This window comes from Megalobrama amblycephala, linkage group LG13 (assembly GCF_018812025.1).
Source record: "Megalobrama amblycephala isolate DHTTF-2021 linkage group LG13, ASM1881202v1, whole genome shotgun sequence".
NCBI classification, from domain to species: Eukaryota; Metazoa; Chordata; class Actinopteri; order Cypriniformes; family Xenocyprididae; genus Megalobrama; species Megalobrama amblycephala.
In genome coordinates this window covers 24,893,056-24,915,744 of record NC_063056.1, presented here as the reverse complement: position 1 = coordinate 24,915,744, position 22,689 = coordinate 24,893,056, and the positions used below count along the sequence as shown (strand labels likewise).

Below are 22,689 nucleotides of genomic sequence, written 5' to 3'. Positions count from 1 at the left end.
TTAAAATGTCATACTTCTGGACTATCAAGTGAGATAGCTGTCATTAAATTCATGAGGATACACTGATATTCTCGAGCATATGGCTGATGGCTATTTAAATTTTCTTGTCCATTGAGTTTGAAAAAAGGAAAATTGTTCTACCCTTAGTTTTGTTAAATCACAGGCTGCAAAACAAGAGCTTGTCCCGTATTTTCTCTCATTAAGTTCTAAAAAATAGGGTTTTAAGTAGACTATGAATGCCAAAATAATGGGCCACCCTGCTGTCAGTGGAATCAGTTCATCACTTTAAAACATGCCTGTCCCTGGGGCAGAGTCAGAGATGTAGGCTAATTGTGAAGCACTAGACTTTGAAGAGAAGTGCTCAGCAGAACAGAAAAGATTTTTGGTTGATTGCCAAACCAAGCAAACTCTCAAGGAAGTAGTTTTTATTGCAAAGAAAGGACACAATTCAAGTCTGCAGTGATTGTTCTGCTTTAGTAGATCCACATATGCTTGAAGGGTTGGTCAGATGTTAAAGGAATGTATTGAAATAACAAGGTATTATGAATGTCTAGTTTCTTTGGATTATTTATCCACTGTCATCAATAACTAATAGGTTGCCCCTATACACACATATGAGAGGTTACTCAGATATGGAGATTTATTGTGGCATATCTTCAAGTGTAGCAGATGGACTGGCGGTGTTCAGCATGAATCCACCGGGCATCATTGTATTAGAGTAGCCGATCCTAAAATGCCTTGTAAATAAATGAACAATATTACGCACTTTATTTGTTGAGACAATACATAATAGCTCAGAAAGAAGTTTAGTTTCCTGTAATAGTGGAAATGAAAACATATTTACTTTCTAGAGTTTCAGTATGTGGAAATATTTGGTTGTTGATAACGCTGAACCTCTACACATGGATTTTCAAACAGATGGAGGCCACGGGAAAGCTGGAGCTCTGCTGCAGCCATTAATAGCCATCTACTAACTGTTCTGGAATTAATGCAATGGCCCTCAGTACCGCCAACGCCTTTAACATATAATTTATGGCCTTCAAATGTTCATATTTTAGCAAATTCACTCTTCACATGGTTGGTTCATCATCAGCACAACAGAAATATAGTGTTTTGAAATTGCATTATAAGAATTTGTGAATGAGAGAGAGAGGTTTTGACAATATATATGATAAGATTTGAAATTTATAGTGGGCTTGTTAATAAATCTAATATAAAACATAGGCGTACAACAATAAACTTTAAACCAAAATACCATTGTTGACAAAGCGAAGCAGGGGTCCTTCATTAAAATTTTTGTGAGCAAAGGAAATTATACAATTAATAGGAAATCAAATCTGGAAATAATATTGTGTACAAGTAAAAACACGCACCACATGTCCATCAAACAACTACACATGAACTTAATCTTGTGACAGAAATGGGCCAGAGCTAATAAATTCGTTTAACGGGCTTTTAACGCCCCCTTCTGGTTATTTTTGTGTCTAGCAACTATTAAATCCCCCGATGATGAAACATGAAAACAGATGATTTTAAAAGGTTTAAGTAGGTTTCCCTTTTTGGCGATCGTCTAATTTTTTGAGAATGAGGGGCGGTACATAATAATGATTTACAGGATCCTACCTTTGGTCTTAATCGGTACTTGATTAACCATGTCTGGAATACAAAATACAATGTTGCACATGACAATCAGACTCATCCGGGGAGCATTCAGACTGCGATCGACTGTCACACAAGTGGTGAGAAAGTATGATGTTTCATATAAGACTTTTTTAGTCTGTAATTTTGTTTACATAGAGTTATAGCCCATTATGCTAGTGTGAGCTAATTCTCTCACAGGTTATGGAGAAACCGTGCATATTAGCTACCACACTTGGAGCACCTGGAGGCATCTACAAATGTTTTGAAGCTTGTATCGAGAAACACTTCACTATTATCCCATATGAGAGGTTTGTACAGAGGAAAGAAGACTTCGCTGACAAAATTCAGGCACTGTTTGTGTGGGGTGCAGCTCTTAAAGTTGACCAAAACCTGTTACAGTCTTTGCCTAACCTCAAAGCTGTTGTTAATGGTGGGGTAGGAGTAGACCACCTTGATATTCCTCTGATAAATAGCTTTGGAGTCAAAGTTACCAACACTCCTCATGTGGTGGATAACGCCACTGCAGATATTGGCATGAGTTTGATGTTGGCATCTGCAAGAAAGATTGTTGAGGGTGAGATGTGTAGTTTCCTTTTCTATACTTAATTCCTGGTTTATCATATTGTTCACTGAGTCCATTGTGATATTCCTTTTCTCTGCAGGGCACAATTTTTCCAAGTTCCGGGAATCTGATGATTTTCCAGAGTCTTCTCTGGGCACTGATGTTAGCGGGGCCACCCTGGGCATCGTCGGCATGGGTAGAATAGGATACAAAATCGCCAAAAGAGCTCAAGGGTTTGAGATGAAAATCCTTTACCACAATAGGAATCGAAGGTGAATCTGTTGGACTTTGAAATGCTCCCTCTTTCACTAAATAATTTCTTACCAGCTTGAATAATTAGTAAACTCAATTCTCTTTTTTCAAATGTCTGTTTCTGTCCATTTGAACATAAAGTGGTTAGTCATTGCTTTAAAATATTTTAAAAAGTCACTGATTTACACTACTCTGTAAAAGTTTGGGGTCAGTAAGGTTTTTTTGTTTCAAAGATATTAATACTATTATTCAGCAAGGATGCATTAAATTAATACAAAACATGACAGTGAATGCATTTATATTGTTACAAAATATTTCTTTTTCAAATAATTGTTACTCTTTTGAACTTTATATTCATTAAAGAATCCTGAAAAAAATGATCACGGTGTTCACAAACATATTAAGCATCAACAACTGTTCTCAACATTGATAAGAATACAAAAAAATGCTTCTTGAGAACCAAATCAGCTTATTAAAATAATTTCTGAAGGATCATGTGACACTAATGCCTGCTGCAGTGGAGTAAAATTCAGCTTTACCATCGCAGGAATAAATTACATTTTAAAATATATTACGTTAGAAATCAGTTATTTTAAATTGCAATAATATTTAGCAATATTACAGTATTTACTATGATTTGATCATATAAATAGAGTCTTGCTGAGAATAAGAGCATCTTTCGAAAATGTTGAAAAAATCTTACTGACCCCAACTTTTGATCTTAAACTGTGTTGTCCCACGGCACTAATTCCTTTTGATATAAAGTGTGAAATTACAATGGCGCCCTTCAGCTTGGTTACATATTTACTCTGTGATTGGGAGAATATTTCATTATAAGGCTTCATGATTTCACATTAGATTGCCTTAAATATGAGGTGCAAAACTCAGTTCCTGGTGGGCCACAGTCCTGCAGAGTTTAGTTCCAACCCTCCTCCAAAACACATACCTGTAGTTTTCAAATAAGCCTAAAGAACTTGACTAGTTGGATCAGGTGCGTATAATTAGAGTTGAAGCTAAAATTCGCAGGGCCCTCCAGGAACTGAGTTTTGCATCCCTGCCTTAAATATAATTTCACAGTGTTTTATATGCTCAGGCCTGAGAGTGAAGAAAGAGCAGTTGGGGCCACATATTGTGCAAGCATGAAGGAGCTGCTACAGAGGTCAGACTTCGTCATGGTGGTGGTCAATCTGTCCCCTCAGACGCACAAACTGATTGGTGCCAAAGAGTTTGCCATGATGAAACCCAATAGCACCCTTATCAACATCAGCAGAGGTAATGTAATAGGCTGGAACAAAGCAATCTAATTAAAGGGAAACAGTCTTGTTTGAAAACTACTTTTTTCTCATAGGCTTGGTAGTAGACCAAGATGCTTTAGTGGAAGCTCTCCAGAAGAAAATGATACGAGCTGCTGCTTTAGATGTTACGTATCCCGAACCATTGCCCAGGTTTGCTTTGCTTGGTACACTTTCGTTTAATTGCAATAATATTTAGGATTGTAAAATTGCAATGTTTTTTTTTTCCTGCATTAAACACGCCACTGTATAAATTATGATTCTTTGTTATGTACAGGGATCATCCCCTGCTGGCCATCCCAAATGTCATCGTCCTGCCTCATGTAGGAACCAACACCAAGGAGACGTCTCAGATCATGGTGGAGAGGATGGTGACCAATGCCTTGGCCGCTCTAACTGGAGGCCAGATCCCTGATGAGGTCAAGGCATAGTGCCAGATCACAGAGCCATCTGTCCCTGCTTTGTTTTTAACCAGCAAAACATAGAAAATACTAATGGAGATGGAAATCATCATATTTTAAAACTACATAGTACAATGTATAGTAGATGTGATTGTTTTGTGATTTTTGTGTGTGTGTGTGCATATGAGCCACCTTTTAAATGTTACATGGATACTTCATATGTTAATTCCACATAGAATATTAAATTGTTTGTTAAATTGAATAGCACAGTATAAAGTAATATATTTCCCTTCAACAAAGTCTGTCACAACTGTGATCATCCTGATGTGAAGAAATAATTACTCAAAAATAAACTTTGTGACACTGTAATGTATGGTGTCTTTGCAAACTTTTTTTATTTTCTTGTTTCTTTTATCTGCAGATTACATTTTAGGATATCATCCTAGCTTTCATGCTTTCATTTAGTGTCTCTCTATACAGTACATACAGTTCACACACACACACACACATATATACAGTCAATCCAAAATTTATTCAGACACCTTGATCATTTCATTCATTAATACAGTTTATTCACTATAGTTTAAAAAAAAAAAAAAATATATATATATATATATATATATATATATATATATATATATGACAAGATCTCAGAGTTAAACTGTGTCAGAAAAAATAATCTTAATTATGCTAACACTTAAGCAAAACATGGTCAGGTCAAAGTGTCTGAATAATTTTTGGTTCCAAATTTTTATAAATTTTACTGGTAGTCCACTGTATGAAGAATTTTTGGGTATAATATGTCACCGTTTATTTTGCTATCCTCACATACATGTCTGAATAATTTTTGGTTTGACTTTATAAATATATAAATATATATGGTTAGAATATAAATAAAAAATATATGTATTTATTCTTCACCACTTTTGTGGACTACTTAGAATTGAAAATGATGCCGTTGTTTCCATGTTGTATCGTCTTTTGCCAAGACATTCATCCTGCTTTACGCGTTTTCCGTGATGCGAACACGTATTTTGTCACGCTGAGCTAAACAAAACCTGAGTGGTTTTCGAATAGTGGGGCAGTTACCGCTCATCGGACACCATGAACCGGGCACTTCGAAAGTCTCAGTCTCTGCGCAGCTGTTCGGTCCTCGAGGTGAAAAGTAAAGTAAGTTGTCGAATAGGCTACTTTTATTCTGATTACTGATCTCTATTCTGCATCTGTCAGTTATTATATTGCAATATAGTTTCTTTGATGTTGGCGATATGCATTTCTTTCATGATATTTTATTGAAGTACATTTTTGGAATTACTTATTCGTCATTCATATTTGAAATTCATTCAAAGAATTATTGTAACATATCTTACATGTATCTCTGTGGTACGACGCTCTTTTTTTTTAGTATTATTAGCCTGAGGGGAAGTACCTTTGCAAACAAAGACTTAAACAATCCAAACCTACACAATATCCAGAAACGGCTCACTTCTAAAATATGTCCATTGTTTCAGCTGATTGAATACAGTCACAGGTCACTCACTGCTTCTGAAGCTCACAAAGATTTGTAAGATTACAAATCTTATATCAAAAATTAACCATGTTGACCGATTTTGTCCAGTAGAACATAAAAGAGAAACCCTGTATATTATGTGTTCAGTAGCCTACAGTGTTTTCATGCAATTTCATTCATGTGCTTTTCTCTCTACAGTTTGGTGCAGAATTCAGGAGGTTTTCCCTGGATCGCTGGGAGCCTGGCAGGTATAAAGACTTCTACAGGCTTATTGTGCGTTTGCATCACCTATGGCAAATGGATGTCCTAATCGGCTATGCGGATGTCCAAGGAGAGCTGTTGCCTATCAATAATGATGACAACTTTTGCAAAGCTGTGACCTCCACACAATCTTTACTGCGTATCTTCATTCAGCTACAAGGTACAGGAAGGGAAGAAGCTCACAAATATCTTTAATTTCCTTTATTCTCTGATCCACCTATCTCACCTCACAACAAAAATAATATAATTTAATGTATGTAACAGGGCACTATTTTCCAAACACATAAGAAGGATATAAATTGTGTTTAGTTCTTATTGAAGATTCTGCATGTAGATAAATTGTAGATATTTAATTCTATGAAAAACATCATTTTAAGACCTTAAGGCCTTCAATCAAGGCATTTTATTTAGTTTTCTTTTTGATCGTCTTGAAGAAGGAATAGAAAAGGGAAGAAAAAGAAGGAATTTATCTAGTTGAGAATCATGTACTTGAGTATAATTGCTCTGTATTCCCATGTGGTGTGTTTGTTTGCCAGATAGATTATCTTTTTGCTTTCCGTTTTAGTTCATGTGATCTCTACCAGAGTTTTTAGAAGTCACCGAGTAATTTGGAAATAATTCTGGTTATAAATTTATGTAAGAATATATATATATAAACATAGAGGAAGTATGAAGAATAAAAAATACAGAAAAGAATAAATAATCAGATTTCAAATATAAAAGTGCTAAATTTAGTGAAAAAAAAAAAAAGAATGATATTTTTCTTATAGGGAGATTATTAAATGATGATTACTTCATCTGGACATTTGTTTGTTTGTTTACATGTAATGAAAATGAAAATGGATTACTTAAAAATGAAATCATTTTAAAAAATAAACAATAAAATAGATTTAAATAGATAAAAATAGATTTAAAGGTGCCCTAGAATCAAAAATTGAATTTACCTTGGCATAGTTGAATAACAAGAGTTCAGTACATGGAAATGACATACAGTGAGTCTCAAACTCCATTGTTTCCTCCTTCTTATATAAATCTCTTTTGTTTAAAAGACCTCCGAAAAACAGGCGAATCTCAACATAACACCGACTGTTACGTAACATTCGGGATCATTAATATGTATGACCCCCAATATTTGCATATGCCAGCCCATGTTCAAGGCATTACACAAGGGCAGCCAGTATTAACGTCTGGAGCTGTGCACAGCTGAATCATCAGACTAGGTAAGCAAGCAAGGACAATGGCAAAATGGCAGATGGAGAGATAATAACTGACATGATCCATGATTACATGATATTTTTAGTGATATTTGTAAATTGTCTTTCTAAATGTTTCGTTAGCATGTTGCTAATGTACTGTTAAATGTGGTTAAAGTTACCATCGTTTCTTACTGTATTCACGGAGACAAGAGCCGTCGCTATTTTCATTTTTAAACACTTGCAGTCTGTATAATGCATAAACATCTTTATTCTTTATAAATCTGTCCAACAGTGTGTAATGTTAGCTTTAGCCACGGAGCACTATCAAACTCATTCAGAATCAAATGTAAACATCCAAATAAATACTATACTCACATGATCCAATGCATGCATGCAGTATGCATGACGAACATCTTGTAAAGATCCATTTGAGGGTTATATTAGCTGTGTGAACTTTGGGGGGGGGGGGGTGCAGGGAGCGCATGATTTAAAGGGGCCGCAGCCTGAATTGGTGCATAGTTAATGATGCCCCAAAATAGATAGTTAAAAAAATTAATTAAAAAAAATCTATGGGGTATTTTGAGCTGAAACTTCACAGACACATTCAGGGGACACCTTAGACTTATATTACATCTTGTAAAAACTGGTTCTAGGGCACCTTTAAATAAATCATACATTCAACAGTGCAGTACTATAGTGAGGTAATGTAATAGAAACTAAATGTTACACTTATTTATAATATTATTTTTCCACAGTATAAATTATGTCTTTATAAATGACGTTTCAAATTCATTCTGTGATCAGAAAGTTCTGATATAATCAGATCAGAGTCTGTGATTTCATAATTTTAGAACTTTACTCAACTTACATCCCGCACTGTTTTACAGAGGAAGCTGATCAGGATAACGCAGGTGCTGATGATGCAACAAAGCGAAAGAAACCTGTCAGCCACAGAAAACCAACCTTTCAGATCAGCATGCCACAGAACTTCCGTCCTGTTTCTTCCATCATTGACGTGGACATCATACCAGAATGCCACCGAAGAGTGCGTCTGTATCGCCAGGGCTCGGACAGACCTCTGGGCTTTTACATTCGTGATGGTACTACAGTCAGGGTTACTCCTTACGGTCTGGAAAAGGTTCCAGGAATCTTTATTTCCCGCATAGTACCTGGTGGACTGGCGGCGTGCACGGGACTGCTAGCCATTAATGATCAGGTCCTGGAAGTGAATGGTATTGATGTTATGGGGAAGACTTTGGATCAGGTAACCGACATGATGATTGCCAACAGCCACAACCTCATCATCACAGTGAAACCTGCAAACCAGCATAACAACATAAGGCGGAAAAGCTGCAGTTCCTCAAGCTCGGGACACTATTTTGATAGTATGGACTCTGTAAGCTACCCAGGGTTACCTATGATAATGAAAGCTTATGGTTTAGGTACTGGCTCTGAGAGCGAAGAGGATGCAGACGTGGTTGTCGAGAGCCCCATCAAACACCTGTCCCGGCAGTTTGGTGCTTCAACCGCCTCTCGTTCTTCTCAGCCACATGTTAATACTTCCTACAGGCCCCAAGTTTCTGCCAGACGGCCTGACTCGCTCATTTCAGCCGCGTCCTATCACTCTCAGCCTTGCCTGACCTATACAGCTCACACTGACCACAGACTCCCTCTTCACAGGAATCTGAGAGCCAAGCAGCATTATGGGTTTAATCCGGCCATCAGACAGGAAAGCTACAGTACCCATGACATTCTAAACACGTGGCATGTTGATCTGAGTCGCCATTTACTGTTGCCCCAGGGGGCAATGGAGGAAGATGGAATTGTTGTGATTTTATAAAAGATAAACCTTCTGAAATGACACCACCCATTTTAAACTTTGAAATGACTTTGTGTACATAGAATTCTTTTGCATGTCATGTGCATGCATTACTTGCAGGTCTTGCAAGTTTTTACTGATAGCTTTTAAGGTTACTATAGATTCTATATGTCAAAGTATAGTTTTTGTTATACATCATAAAAAATGTTTTTAAAAAACGTATAATTCACCATAAAAATGAAAATTCTGTCATCTTGGACTCACCTTTATGTCTTTCCAAACCTGTATGATTTTCTTTCCTCTGTAGAACATAAAAGAAGATATTTTGAAAAATGTTGGTAACCAAATGTTTTGGTCATATTATGCAAAATTCACTTTTACATGGTGTTTGAACATAAATGTGTGTCAGCAGTGTTTATGCAACCACCCTATAATGGTAAAAAACCAACCACTCCTTTTTTTTTATATCCCCATAAATCATAAGCAGTGTCTCAGAACAAGCCATTTGAGAATTTAGCTTTTGTGACGTCACAAATGCCTAGGCCCCGCCCACAACTGCTGACGGACTCTGCCCTATTAGCATAGACCCTGCCCTGGGTGAGCTGTACACAGTCTGCCATGTTTATCACCAGAGCATTTAACAGCAGCATTAAAGTAATAAATGTATTCTTATTAAAGATGTTACATGTGTTTTCTTTACTTGCTGTTTACATTCACAGACATAACAGACTGTGTTTGTGAACTTTGTGTGTTTTTGACATAACCTTGTGCGTATTTGATAGTTTAAAAGATTTTTACTTTAATAAAGCTTAAAAATACCCCAATAATATGTTTGCAGATATTTAGGAAACATGCTAAGTTCACCTAGTTGTTTCTCAGAAAAACTTTCTACTTTGAAATGTGCATTCTGTGTCGGAATGTCTGTCTTTGTTTTGGTCTGTGCGAAACCATGTGCTGTCAGTTTATCCAATAGTATTTAGACATCACAAGTTGCCAGTTGGCGGAAAACACCGCGCATTGCAGCCATGGAAACCAGCAAGCAAACTGGGTCAGAGAATTGCAGATTCTACCTGACCTAAAAAGCCTCTGCATCCATGTAAAAATCTCTATGAACAACAGCATATTAAAACAAAGATAAATCAACTCATCAACTGACGCTGCATTCACATGGGGCGTCAACGTCAGCGCTTGATGGAGGGCGTGTCTGAAGCTTGTGTTGACCGACCGTTAAAGTGATAACAGCCAATCACATTGCTTTCCGGTGTTGCACAAACGCAATTGGCTAGCAACTGCTGTAGGGTATTTGCATAGGGTGATCTAATTGGATGATGCCTGCGTTGGCGCTTGAAAAGTTGAGAAAACTTCAATGTCTGCCGCTTGCAACGCGAGTGAAGCAACGCGACGGAACCCACAATTCAGTTCGGCAATGCGTGACGTCACCCATTCAAAGTAAATGAGAAGCGTTAACGCCGGCACCCCGTGTGATTGCAGCAAGTCTCCTCACCTTTCATTGTGAATTGCGCTCGCTCTTGTTGCGTGTCCTCAAGCTGGCAACCCGCGTCTTTGGACGAGGGGGCGGGGCAAACAATATTTTGAATTTGGGCTGCAGTACCTATTTCGACCACTGGGTGTCATTCCTACATATAGCCCCTTTAAGCGCAATAACACATGAAAGAGAACTTAGCATAATACTCACAGGATGCGCTGATAGCTTTCAGCTTTCTGTGCGCGTGCTTCAGATGTGTGTGCTTAGAAAAACATATATCAGAAGTTTAGACTGATATAGCAGATAATAAAACTTTCATGATGATGAACTACAATGTCACGTGTGCATGACCGTGATAGAGATGATAATCAAAACCAAACAGATATTTTCGTCTTGTATCTGAGGCACAAGCTATAGGCTCCATTCCTCTTCTAGAAAGCGGGGTGGGAGCAGCAGCTCATTTGCATTTAAAGATACATGCACGAAAACAGCATGTTTTTCCTTCCACTCAAAAATGGGCATTTACAACATAATAAATGATCTATGGGATATTTTGAGCAGAGACTGAGACTTATATTACATCTTGAAAAAGGGCATAATAGGTCCCCCTTAAACTAACACTACTGAATCTCTTACAGTTAATTGCTATTAACATTTTAGTTAATTCATAACTTTATTAAGTAAGTAAACAAACAAACAAACAAAAATCTCAGTGTTTGACTTAACATCTCTGTGCCTTTTTACAGTATAGCATTATCATTGTATTGGGGCTCTGGGACCCACACAGATCACAGGATGAGCTCCCCCTGCTGGCCTCACTAGATTTTTTTCAGGAGCAACCTTAATTTTCCCAGGAGGAGGAGGAGGCGAGAGCTACAGGTTGACAGCTGCTGACTTCTACACAAGATCCCCACAAGCATCCAATACACCCACTTTCCAGTATTCAGTAAACTTCCATAAAATCAATATAAACTGTGAAAATCTTCCATGCTGACTCATAATCATGCTGATCTTGGTCTTTAATTGCTCATATCAACAATGGTGCATAAAGGGACACCCTCCAAACCTGTACCCCTTTCTTTTCTTCTGCTGAACACACACACACACACACACACACACACACACACACACACACAAAACAATGCCAAAATATCTTCATGTTGCACAGAATAAAGAATGTCATAGAGGTTTGGAATGACATAAGGGTAAGTAAATGATTATAGAATTCTCATTTTTGGGTGAACTACCCTCTTAAGTTCAAGTGATTACATGCATTTAAGTAACATGGTAACATTGACAAAAAAGGATTCAGTAAAACTCACAACAGTGAAAGTAATTTTTGGCGTAACAGTTTTGGCGTACATGAGAATGAAGTTTTGTGTTTTTACTTTTATTCTCAAACTAAAGGAATTGTCAGGAGATGTGATGACAGGGGGCCCATTTAGGTCCCTGTATCATGCATTCACTGGGCCCAATGGAGATTCCCATAAAAAATTGTCCCCGGGCCCTTTAGTGATATGTTCCTGGTACATGGATGTGAATAGTTTTAAACTGAGCTGACTTGCTGTGGTGACATCAGCACTGATGCAAGAGACCACCTATAGCTACTGCAACAGGTAGCCACTGCATATTATAGACAGCAAGCAACACTCCCATTTCCTTCTCATCATTTATCATAATCTCATACTTCAATCCATCACTCCATCTCCCCATAAAAGCATCTCTGAAGGTGATGTACCACAGGTGTGTCAACATCACTCACAGCCATGGTCTTATGGTTAATTCCAATAACCAATGGCCATTACATTGATCAACTTTGTAAGATCAGCCCACCATTCTCCCATTGGTGGTTCTGCACTATGCAATATGTAAATCAGAAAACGTCACTTCCCGTCTTCCTGTGCGCCATGTTTTTCAGCAGGAGTGGGGTGATGTTTTAGTGAGATATAATCAAAAGTGGGCAATCCTGCGCTCGGTTCATATTTCACCAGAGAATCATCACTGCAATAAGGAACACGGATTGAGCGCAACCTGGATGCTTCATACGATGAAGTAGCCGATTCCATACTGCGCGCCTTCCAGTGACGCCGGAAGAAAACGGACGCACGCAGACATCCATCCACTCAATCGCAGCTCTGTGTCAGATTATTAAAGGTAGACACAGGTTTATAATAGACCTTAAAATACAGTTCGGATTATGAATGACATGTATAGGTCTTTCTTCCGTACTACTTAAAAGGCACGACTCCTTCAAACAATTATAATGACATGTCCGAGACTGGTTTGAAACACAGACCTTGCTAGGTACATGGTTACAACTAGCTAAATTTATTATAACTATGTTATAGGCCTCAATAATTTAGGTTAACTTAGAGGTCTCTTTAATCTGCATTAGATTGACGCAAAATAAACGGATTGAATTTGGCGTTTGAAAGAGTAATGCATGCATTGATTTAACAGGGTATTCAGAAACATTTCGTATTATTTCTGTTTTCATTTATAGGATCATCAAAATGTATCAAATTCCAGTGAAGAACCTGACTAAACTCAGACGACCAAGGAAACGAGTCAAAAGTATTTTGTGTGACATCGGGATGCAGCAGTGCCAAGATTTAATGGAGGTAGATTATTGTAGTAATTATGTTCTGATTATTCTAAGGCTCTGTTGAATGCATGATTTTGATTGGCTCACTGATGTTCTGATTGTTAACTGCATTATAGGTCTTTGCTGCATTACAGTTCAGTGTCACTCACTTCACCAAATCATTTTTGTTATTTCAAAGAACCTTACAAACTGCAAAAGAACAAGATAAAACAAAGACATTTACAAAAAATGGACCATTTCAGAAATCACTGTTAAAGTTGGAATGTAACGGAAGAAGCAATAGCTGATTTCTTCCATATTGTGACATGCATCCAAGTGAAATGGATTATTGAAAAAGAAAAAAGTAGGGCGGGACTTCTATGGTTCTGTCCATCTGTTGTTGATTGGATGGAGGCAGATCTGAATGCAAGCTTGCAGTCGATTTTAAAAAAAGGAGAAAATGGAGAAAACTGATTGGAGAAGTCCGGCATACGTCACCAGAATAACGAGTTAAAAAACAAAATGGATAATCTATTGATTATCAGCTGATTTTTAAGAAATTGATCAGTCGATCTGTATTGAATATTTAATTCTTACATCATTTTTACATCTAAATGAGATGATTTGTAGATGACAGCAAATGTAAAGTTAATTTTTAATAATCAATAATCAGTCTTTTATACTCTCAGTTGCCTAAATTCACATGTAGCATGTAAAACTATTTTATTTTTAACTGTGTTGTCTTTATTTTACTGATACTGATATTTCTTCTTTTATCATTATGTCTGCTAATGAAATTTTCTTTGTTTCCAACAGACATATAAATGTTTTGATGCTGGTGATGCAAGTTTTGACAACACAGAATGGGATGATTTCACTGATGGTCATGTTGGAAAAAAGAAAAAAAAGGTGATTTGCATAACATCTATTCTGCACTGTAAAAAAAATGATTGTTTGTGATGTTATAACATATTTGTTTCCATCTTTTTAAATATGTTTGGCACCACTTTTATTTTAATAAATAATTTAAGGTATCAGTTAAACTTTTCAGTTTGAGTGGGATGAATATTTTTACACTGTACACATAATTTCAAGCCATATTAATCTTGATATTACTTTTGTCCTTCAGTATCCATACAGGAGCCAAGCTCTGTGCTGCAGTCTGTGTTGGTACTCCAGCCGGTCAGTACCCACATTCAGAAGTCACATCCATCGCTGTCACTGGAAAGATCTGGAAGTGGCCTGTTTGTTAATGTGCCCCTACTGCCCATTTGTCAGCGCTCCGAAAATCACAGAGCAACACATTCAGTTTTTCCACATGCTGCCATCAAAAGCCCATCGTATACCTCTCCAAAGCAACCCCAGCCATTCTTTGGCTCACGCACAGAAAACTGTGTCAGTTACAGTGTCAGCTGATGCCGCCGATGACCGATACACATGCGCAACCTGCGGCTATCATGACTCTTTACTATACGTGATGAAGAAACACGTTTTGGTAAATCACTATGCTACGATGCTGGATCGCTTCTTCGGGCTTGGGTCGGACAGTACGCAAAAGGCTGGAGGTGTGCAGATACGCGATGGCGCGTCAATGAAATATCATTGCAAAGTGTGCAAACTGCCAGCAGAGACCATTGAACATTTACTTTATCACATTTTAAGTTCAGAGAAGCACAAGGACCTGCACTGGCAAATAATGCCTTGTATAATCGAAAAAGACTGCATGAATCAAATGGCCGGATTGCAGAATCTGCTGAGCCTTGCTCCAAAAGCGATGCAGCAGGTCACGTTACTCGCAAGACCGAATTACATGCCGCAGCAGATGCAACAAACAAATGGAAACGGTACGGTTCTTCTGGCAGGCCCAAGCAACACGACAGCTTTGTTTTGCTCTCCTGGTGCAGGGCAGATGTTTCTGTCCCCACAAACGCAAGCTTTACTGTCAGGCACGACTGTGGCTGCGCTTCAGAATGCCCAGCATCAGCAGTCCCCCGGCGGGATGCCGCAAGTTTTGCCTACCTCTCCAGGTAATATGGTGATGCCAAACATGCCGCAAAGTGCACCCCAGACGGTACCCATCACTATGTCCATTCCCAGGCTGCCACAGACCCAGCAAGCACAGCAGGTACTGCTTCCGCCCGGCGTCCAGGTCAACCTCCCAGGCGAAATGGGTGTACGTCCACCATTTCTCGTTACTCAAGGTCTTCAGCTGAACCAGTCAGTTCCCAGAGCTCCTCTCATAGCTTCGCAGTCTGTGCGTCTCATTCCCACAGGCAACAAAGTCAACGGCGTTCCGACATACACCCTAGCGCCCTTTCAAGTCACCGTTCCCGTCCACGGTGGTCCCGCTCAAGTGGTATTGACGCAAAACCAGATCAGCCAGCCTTCAAATTCAGCGGTGGTGCCAGCAGGTCTCATGCCTACAGTTCAGAGGGCGATAAATAGAAATTCAGCACCAAATGAGCTGGCTGTGCTCGCACCGTTTTTGAAGAAGCATGACGATCACACTGTCAAGTGCCTGAGGTGCAAGATTTTACTGACAGAGCAGGGGATTTTCCAGCATTTGTTGCATGGCTTGAAGTGTCTGTTCTGCCCTCAGATGTTCTACTCCTTCAAGCAGATCATGGAGCACACCAATAAAGAGCACAGTCTGAGAATCAAGGAAAACCGGCATTTCATAAAAGAACATTTCAATCTCGACTGTGACGATGAGGGCAACCTCATGTTCAACACTTTTAATCTGAACACAGATGTTCCCAAAGATCTTCTTGACAACCGTGAGCTTAACCTTGCACTGGTCACCAGCACTCAAGATAAGCTATACATAAAAATGTATCCAGACAAGGCAGAATACGCAACAGCGTTGAAGGTGGCACCTACCGCCTGCCCATTTTGTCAAGTAAAGCTTCAGAACTCTGAAGACTACGAGCTCCATCTTCAAACAAAACACCACATCGTTCCCACCATTCATGCAATACTAAAAACACCTGCTTACAAATGCATATATTGCTTTGGGGTGTATGCCGAGAAATCGACACCGAAAACCATCTCCATTCATGTGCAGCGGTGTCGTTGTGCTCCCAAAGCGGTCAAGGAAGCAGAGAGGCAGCTAAATCCAGATACAACGGAACACCTTGATGGTGATTTATGTACTTCTGTTCAGATGGCCGGTTCTTCAGACGTGGCTTTTCAAGGGGGTCTTGAACTTGCCAAGCCAAAGAAAGAAGTAACCACTCCGAAGAACAGGAGAAGGAACTCCAAAGTTCCAAAGGTAGAAGTCCCTGAAACTCCAGTTGAACTCGTCTTGGAACCAATGGGGATGGAGAGGACATCGTTTGAGGACAGAAAAGACTTCCTTTCGCAGTACTTCCACAGAAAGCCATACGTGACGAAGACCGAAATCGAACTGCTCGCTTCCCGTTTGTGGATAAACAAGGCTGACGTGAAGGCTCACTTTAACAGCAAGCTCACCAAGTGCTTGAAAGCAATTCAGAAGAAGAGGGTTTGTGTACGTCTCGGGTTCAAAATGATTGAAGTGAACAAGGTGAAGCACAACCTCTTCATTCCCGAGGTAACGCCTATTAAAAAAAAGGATGCGAACGTGGGGACGCATGATGGCCTTGTTCCAGAGGTAACTGTTAAAATAGAGGACATGAGTGAAATGAAACATGATCTCTTCATGCAAGAGGTAACTATTAAAAAAGAAAATGAAGACATGAATGAAATGGGACATGACCTCTTCATCCAAGAGGTAACTGTTAAAAAAGAAAATGATGACATGAATGAAATGGGACATGACCTCTTCATCCAAGAGGTAACTGTTAAAAAAGAGGAAGTGAATGAAATGGAACATGACCTCTTCATTCCAGAGGTACGGCCTCTGTAAAAATGGCTAAACATGTTTGTTTGATCAATTCTGTTTGTATACAGCATGTTCACACTAGGATGTAAACCATTGCAAAGTGTTTATTTAAAATTAATGGATTTATAAGATGGTTTGCCTCTTGGCATTAGTCTATGGAAAAAGGGGAACCTGCAGCAATGCTGAAAAGACTCTACACTCGACATTTTCGTATTTTTGTTGTATATAGTTCATATGATGATGATGATGATGATGTTAAAAAAGTTTTTTATTACATATCTTTATTGCAAGAAAAAACACTCACCCATCTTTTATATTAAAGTCATACTTTTTTTGGGACAATTGTACTATACTTTTGGGGATGTCTAGTGAAATAGTTTGGCATTTAACATTTTATATTAGAACTGTAAAGAAAATGAAAGCTTGGTTAATTATTATTACTAACTGGCAATTTAGGCAGCATTTCATAACTGTATCACTGAAAGAGACACTTTATGGTGTTTTCATGTTTTTTTTTTTTTCATATGATATACTGTAATCATTTCAGACATGTGAAAAAAGACAAGTGCCTCCGTGTCCTATTTAAAGTTTGCAGTTGTATTTGCCTCTTGGAATAAACGTGACTAAATATTACAGATGTGTGGTTTACTCAATATAAAATTCTTTGCGATTTAACAAGTATGATTTTCCTGATGTTATTAATTTGTTGGTGTTTTATATATTTAAGTTGTCAATTATTGCTACACATGACATACTGTATATTACACATGGTCATTTTTTATTATCCAAAAAAGAAAAAGTAAGTTGCTGACAAGTCATTACATAAAAACTATGTCTATCACAAGGATGTGAATGTAAATGCTTGAGGAATCAGAAAACCATTGTAGTTTGTAAACAAATACTTAAATTATTAAAACATGCTTCAAAATTCATATTCGAAAAACATAAAATACTCATGAGAAACTACTGAGGGAACCACAGCGAATAGAGTTCAACTGTTGGGTTATGGAAGTAAAAATCCCATTCATTTTATCCATAGGAGAAGTGTTTTTGAAACTTTTAATACAAGACCTACTGTTTGTTAACCCTGTAATACCCAAATATAGAAAAAAAAGAGCAATTTTTTTTTTGACCTCTCAGATATTGTTTTAGGAGGCCTCTGATGTAGAAAATAAAGATTTTTTTTTTTACATTTTTTACTTTTTAGTAAGTTTTTAGGGAAATGTTGTAATATTGCAACGTTGGGCCTAGCTGGGAGCAGAATTTCTGTATTTGTGCTCACTTTGTCTGAACAGATATAAAGAGCATTTAAGCATTAATTTGCAGGGCTGATTGCTTACTTAGCCCCATAACAGTATATATCATGAGTAATAATCACACAACAATCATATTTTTTTATGAATAAGCATTTATTAATAAAAATATTGAAAAAAATTGTATTTATAACACTTTTTCTTCTATCACTTTCAATGTGGTTTGAATGAAGTCTGTGTTTTACAGTGATAGTCCCTAAGACAGTTCTGTTCATCTGAGAAGTACAGGCAAACATTGCACTTGCTACACAATGTATTTGTGTATCTATTACTGCAGTGTCTACAGCGTCCTCTCTTCGTCTTTACTGTGAAATGTGCAGTCATGTCTTTGCGTACATCCAGTGGGGGGTATTCCGATGACATCTTGGTATTCTGAAATGGAAAAAGGAAAAAAAAAATTATAAGTGAATAATACAAAATGGGTCTTATATTGTAGATAAACTGAAAGAATAGATAGGGTGGTAGACCATGTGTCGAGGGTAGAGATCTAAGTATATTATCCATCAAAGTATTATAATTTCAATGCAAATGCTAATCAAAATTCCACTACTACATTCAAACAATACTGTCTGGCTGGCCTATTATCTCTCTACTTATCATACTAAAGAAACACATGCATCCCCCCAGAGCACTTACAGGTTCATGTTCAAGACCATTCACACCTGTCCCTGAAGAATGCAAAAGGAATCCCTCCCAAAATCATTCAGAGCTCCTAATGCTATAAACTTCTACTTGGCCAACACTCAAAAAAATCTCAGGATCATTTAGAAGTTAAAAAACAAATAAACTACAAGGATACAGGGAGTTTCACTGCTCTGGATGATGGAGTTTTAAATCCCACATACAGTTTATTCCTGTGTTTAATTATGGTCTAAACTAAACTAAGTACAAATTTAACAGAAAAGCACATTCAGAACTTAGTTACAATAAATCTAACAGTTTAAATTTCAATTTGTGACCATGTGAGAAGTGCAGTGTCCTTATGTAACATGTAGGAGCACAGGCTATTTTGACTACCACTCTGGCCCAACGTTGTAGAATTACAACATGGACTTAACAAGCTCTAAATCAAATTTGATTAATGTTTTCCAAAATAACTAAATATATCTGTGTTATAGACATTGTAATAAACACCAAAAAAAATATGTAAGCAGACATCCCAAGTCTCCCGGAAGTTCCGGGAGTCTCCCGCATATTTATAGCGGCTCCCTGATGCCCGCAAATTAGTTAAAATCTCCCGGAATCTAGAGCGAGCGAGCAAGAGCGCGCATAGAGACTGTGTTTCAAACCAGCGCGCGCACGCCAGAGAGGGAGAGGGAGCGAGAGAGAGACCTTGCGTGTGTGTGTGTGTGTGTGTGTGCGTGTGTGCGAAGCGCATGTAAGACAGAGAGCATCCCGAATGGCCTTTTTCGGCAAATCAACCAATCAATTATCAGTGAGGTGAGTTGACAAGTTTCATTTCATGTGCATATTATTCAGGCAAGTTGCCAAGGCTACATGAAAACAACAAACTCCTTAGACCTGTTTAAAGTTGCAATGGAAAATAAATAAAAGCAGTTTACATAAATAGTATAAGCAACTTATATAAATAGTAAAAGTAATCTACATATTTAAACATAATTAACGAATAATTGCATATGCCTATAGCTTATAGCTCCTTCCTCTTTTTTTTTTATACCTCCCTGGATACCTCCCTGAAATGACTTTTTGCAGGTTGGGATGTCTGTGTAAGGAAATTTACTTACTTGAATCTTGACAAATCCAGTCATGTAAAAAAAGGAGATGAGCTTGACGCAAAATATGCAGGTAGAGTAACTTCATGGCCAGATGACTGGACCTACAAACACTTATTCTATCCAATAGCATTGTGAGGACAAACAATAGAACCCATTAACTATGTAAATGTGGTCTTGAGAGAAAAAAAAAACATTTGCAAGCCTTTTTTAAAAATTGTTGAAAGTGATGTTGTAATTCTGCAACAGTGGGCTTTACAGGGTTAATCAATGGTATATGCTTTTATTGAAGCTTTAAAAAAAAAAATAATCATGTGGAATAATCAAATGATTAAATGATACAAAACCCATGATTTTGCAGAGAAATCCCCACCTCCACCCAAATATTGTCTTTTGTTCAAATATAAGTTTGTGATGTGTGTTTCACCTCTTAGCTTGTTGATTTGCTTCATGGCATATATAACTCCAATTAAAGATTAAAAAAATAAAATAAAGATAAAAAAACACTTCCAGAACCAAAGCCGCTGAAAAAGTGGCACAGTTGCCTTTCGGGTTGGCCTACAAATTGACGTCATATACGCAATCTATCCGCGTCGTCGATCGACTCTATCTGGATGAATTACTTCACCCTTCGCCTTCAGACAAATGTAGTCGATGCTGAGTGAGTGAAAGCCAGGGATAAACCAAACTAGTGATCATGCTGGCTGTCAAGAGAGTTATGTGCTATAAAGAATGCGCATTCAGTCGATATACTGCAATAACGAGCATAATATGTAAATCGACAGCACAACCTGAGACACAGCGCTTGTCCTGGTCTGTTATGCTTAACGCAAGAAGCATATATAGTTCAACTCGTCTTTCTGGAGGCAATAAGTTGATGAAGATGCTGGCCAAAAAGAAGTGAGTCTGTGTTTTGTGTAATTGATAAATACAAAGTTATGCCAATTCTCTCTATGAACTTGCATGAGTTACATTATCGTTCTTTACAGGAAAAAACAATGGTATGAATCTCCTCTACAGGTAAGAATTCTTCCAAATATTTTTTCAATGACTAAAATTAATATTTAAATGTATTTTCGTGTTCTATACTCTTTTAAAATATTGTTAATGTGAACAATAAAGCTGTGTGAGAATGACTAAACATGAACTCTACAATTCGATACATGTTTTTTGCACTTTTTACCCATCCAGGCCACAGCTATTGGTCAGCCTGGCTTCCTGAAACCATCAAAGCGAAATAAAGAGGACAGTGTTCGTGTGAGGACTCTGAACAACATCATCTACAAAGCAGTGACAGACTTGCTGAGCTCCTATGAGGTCAACTCAGAGATCAGTGCCTACAATGTACAGATTTCCAAAGTAGGATGTGCTCTTCCTTCTAACTTTCGTGCCATCGTTAATTATACAATTATATAATTTAAACAAAAAGGAACGTTCTTACATCATTTACTCACCCTCATGTCGTTCTAAACCTGTATGACTTTCTTTTGGAACACAAAAGAAACAATGCAAATGTTGATTTCAGTACCACCCTAAGCTATGCATCTCCTTGTCCATGTAAGGTTTCAATACCACCAGATTTCTCTGCATGTCGAATATACTGGAAGACGAGTCTGTCGGCTGAGCAAGACAGCCAAATTCAGCAGGCTTTAGACAAATGTGCTCCTCGCATACGGTATGTCTTTTTCATGTTACTTTTGTTTTAACAAGTTGAAGGGAATTTTATCATGTTTTATTATGTTTTTCAGACATCTTCTCATCTCTCACCAAATCCTTGGTAGTGTTCCTCCTGTGGTTTTCATCAGAGATAAACAATATGCTGCTGTCACTGAGGTAACTGATCACATATTAATAATAATATAAGCAATTAATATTCATATTTTACAGCAAAATTAGTGGTGCATGAATTTTGTAGATGAAATAGCTAATGTGTGTGTGTGTGTGTGTTATTGTTCAATCCTCAATCAGATTGAAAACCTTCTCAAGAAAGCAGATTTTGGTCCAGATGAAAACAACATACATTTATCCATCAGTGATATCGGGTAAGAAGAATTTAGTTTTAATAAAACCTAATATTTGTTTTGAATGAATGGATGCATTTCTCATTGCTTTGACCTTCCAAAGGACCAAATTGCAGCCGATAGAATCCGGAGACAAGAAAAGACCCGTTTTGTTTGGCATCGATCACGACGCTCTGCACAAACAGATCGAAGCATATAAACGAGAGAAGGGGGCGAGAGACTCTCTCACACAGAGTCCTGCTGTAGGAGGACTGACACAAGAGCAGCTGGACACACTGGCAGATATTAGGAAGCAGAAACTCATAGAGAAAAAGAAACAGAAATCTAAATGGATGAAGGACGATGACATCACTCCTAAGGATTTCCTTTTGTCCAGAAGCCTTCAAAAAGAGGATCAGGACAGTGACGAGGATAGCCTGGTGGATAGCCAGCTCTCGGAGCTGATGGAAGAGGACGACAGGAGACACTGAAATCAGAACTGTTATGCTGTGTAGTGTGGCCTGTAAAATAAAAATCTTCAAGCTTTGGAAAAAGTAACCGTGTATATTTTGACAGGTGATCAGTTGATTTTTTTCACTGGTGTTCCTATGTAATACAGAAGGTAGGAAAGATCATCTTCAAGGTACAGCATATCAAATACCTTTAAAACCAATAAATGGTATATAGCAGACCTTAAATTACCTAAAAATGAAAATTCTGTCATTTAAAAATGTAATTAAGAGTTACACAAAATGTACACAACTTAAAAAAAAAAAA

The 22,689-nt window shown here is 37.9% G+C and overlaps 4 protein-coding genes across 5 annotated transcripts; all 4 read left to right on the top strand.

Moving 5' to 3' along the window:
- The first annotated feature begins 1,431 nt into the window (after positions 1-1,431).
- zgc:136493 (uncharacterized protein LOC692276 homolog) lies at positions 1,432-4,539 on the top strand. Of its 2 annotated transcripts, none has more exons than XM_048153817.1 (6): positions 1,432-1,739; positions 1,840-2,215; positions 2,304-2,475; positions 3,549-3,727; positions 3,804-3,900; positions 4,025-4,539. In XM_048153817.1, exons 1-6 carry the CDS (start codon positions 1,653-1,655, stop codon positions 4,176-4,178), a joined length of 1,065 nt encoding a protein of 354 aa, XP_048009774.1. In that variant the 5' UTR covers positions 1,432-1,652; the 3' UTR covers positions 4,179-4,539. The 2 variants fall into 2 exon arrangements, with proteins under 2 accessions (XP_048009774.1, XP_048009775.1); XM_048153818.1 differs by having other exon boundaries at positions 1,463-1,747.
- Positions 4,540-4,972: 433 nt separating this feature from the next.
- Positions 4,973-9,228, top strand: pard6ga (par-6 family cell polarity regulator gamma a). Its single transcript, XM_048153307.1, has 3 exons — positions 4,973-5,318; positions 5,857-6,079; positions 8,003-9,228. Exons 1-3 carry the CDS (start codon positions 5,253-5,255, stop codon positions 8,953-8,955), a joined length of 1,242 nt encoding a protein of 413 aa, XP_048009264.1. The 5' UTR covers positions 4,973-5,252; the 3' UTR covers positions 8,956-9,228.
- Positions 9,229-12,289: 3,061 nt separating this feature from the next.
- On the top strand, positions 12,290-17,499 carry adnp2a (ADNP homeobox 2a). Its single transcript, XM_048153469.1, has 4 exons — positions 12,290-12,574; positions 12,924-13,041; positions 13,821-13,913; positions 14,134-17,499. Exons 2-4 carry the CDS (start codon positions 12,934-12,936, stop codon positions 16,888-16,890), a joined length of 2,958 nt encoding a protein of 985 aa, XP_048009426.1. The 5' UTR covers positions 12,290-12,574; positions 12,924-12,933; the 3' UTR covers positions 16,891-17,499.
- A 2,958-nt stretch (positions 17,500-20,457) lies between these two features.
- On the top strand, positions 20,458-22,466 carry rbfa (ribosome binding factor A). Its single transcript, XM_048152547.1, has 7 exons — positions 20,458-20,812; positions 20,902-20,932; positions 21,104-21,271; positions 21,475-21,587; positions 21,661-21,745; positions 21,881-21,954; positions 22,037-22,466. The coding sequence occupies exons 1-7, from the start codon at positions 20,610-20,612 to the stop codon at positions 22,401-22,403; spliced, it is 1,041 nt and encodes a 346-aa protein (XP_048008504.1). The 5' UTR covers positions 20,458-20,609; the 3' UTR covers positions 22,404-22,466.
- The last annotated feature ends 223 nt before the right edge of the window (positions 22,467-22,689 follow it).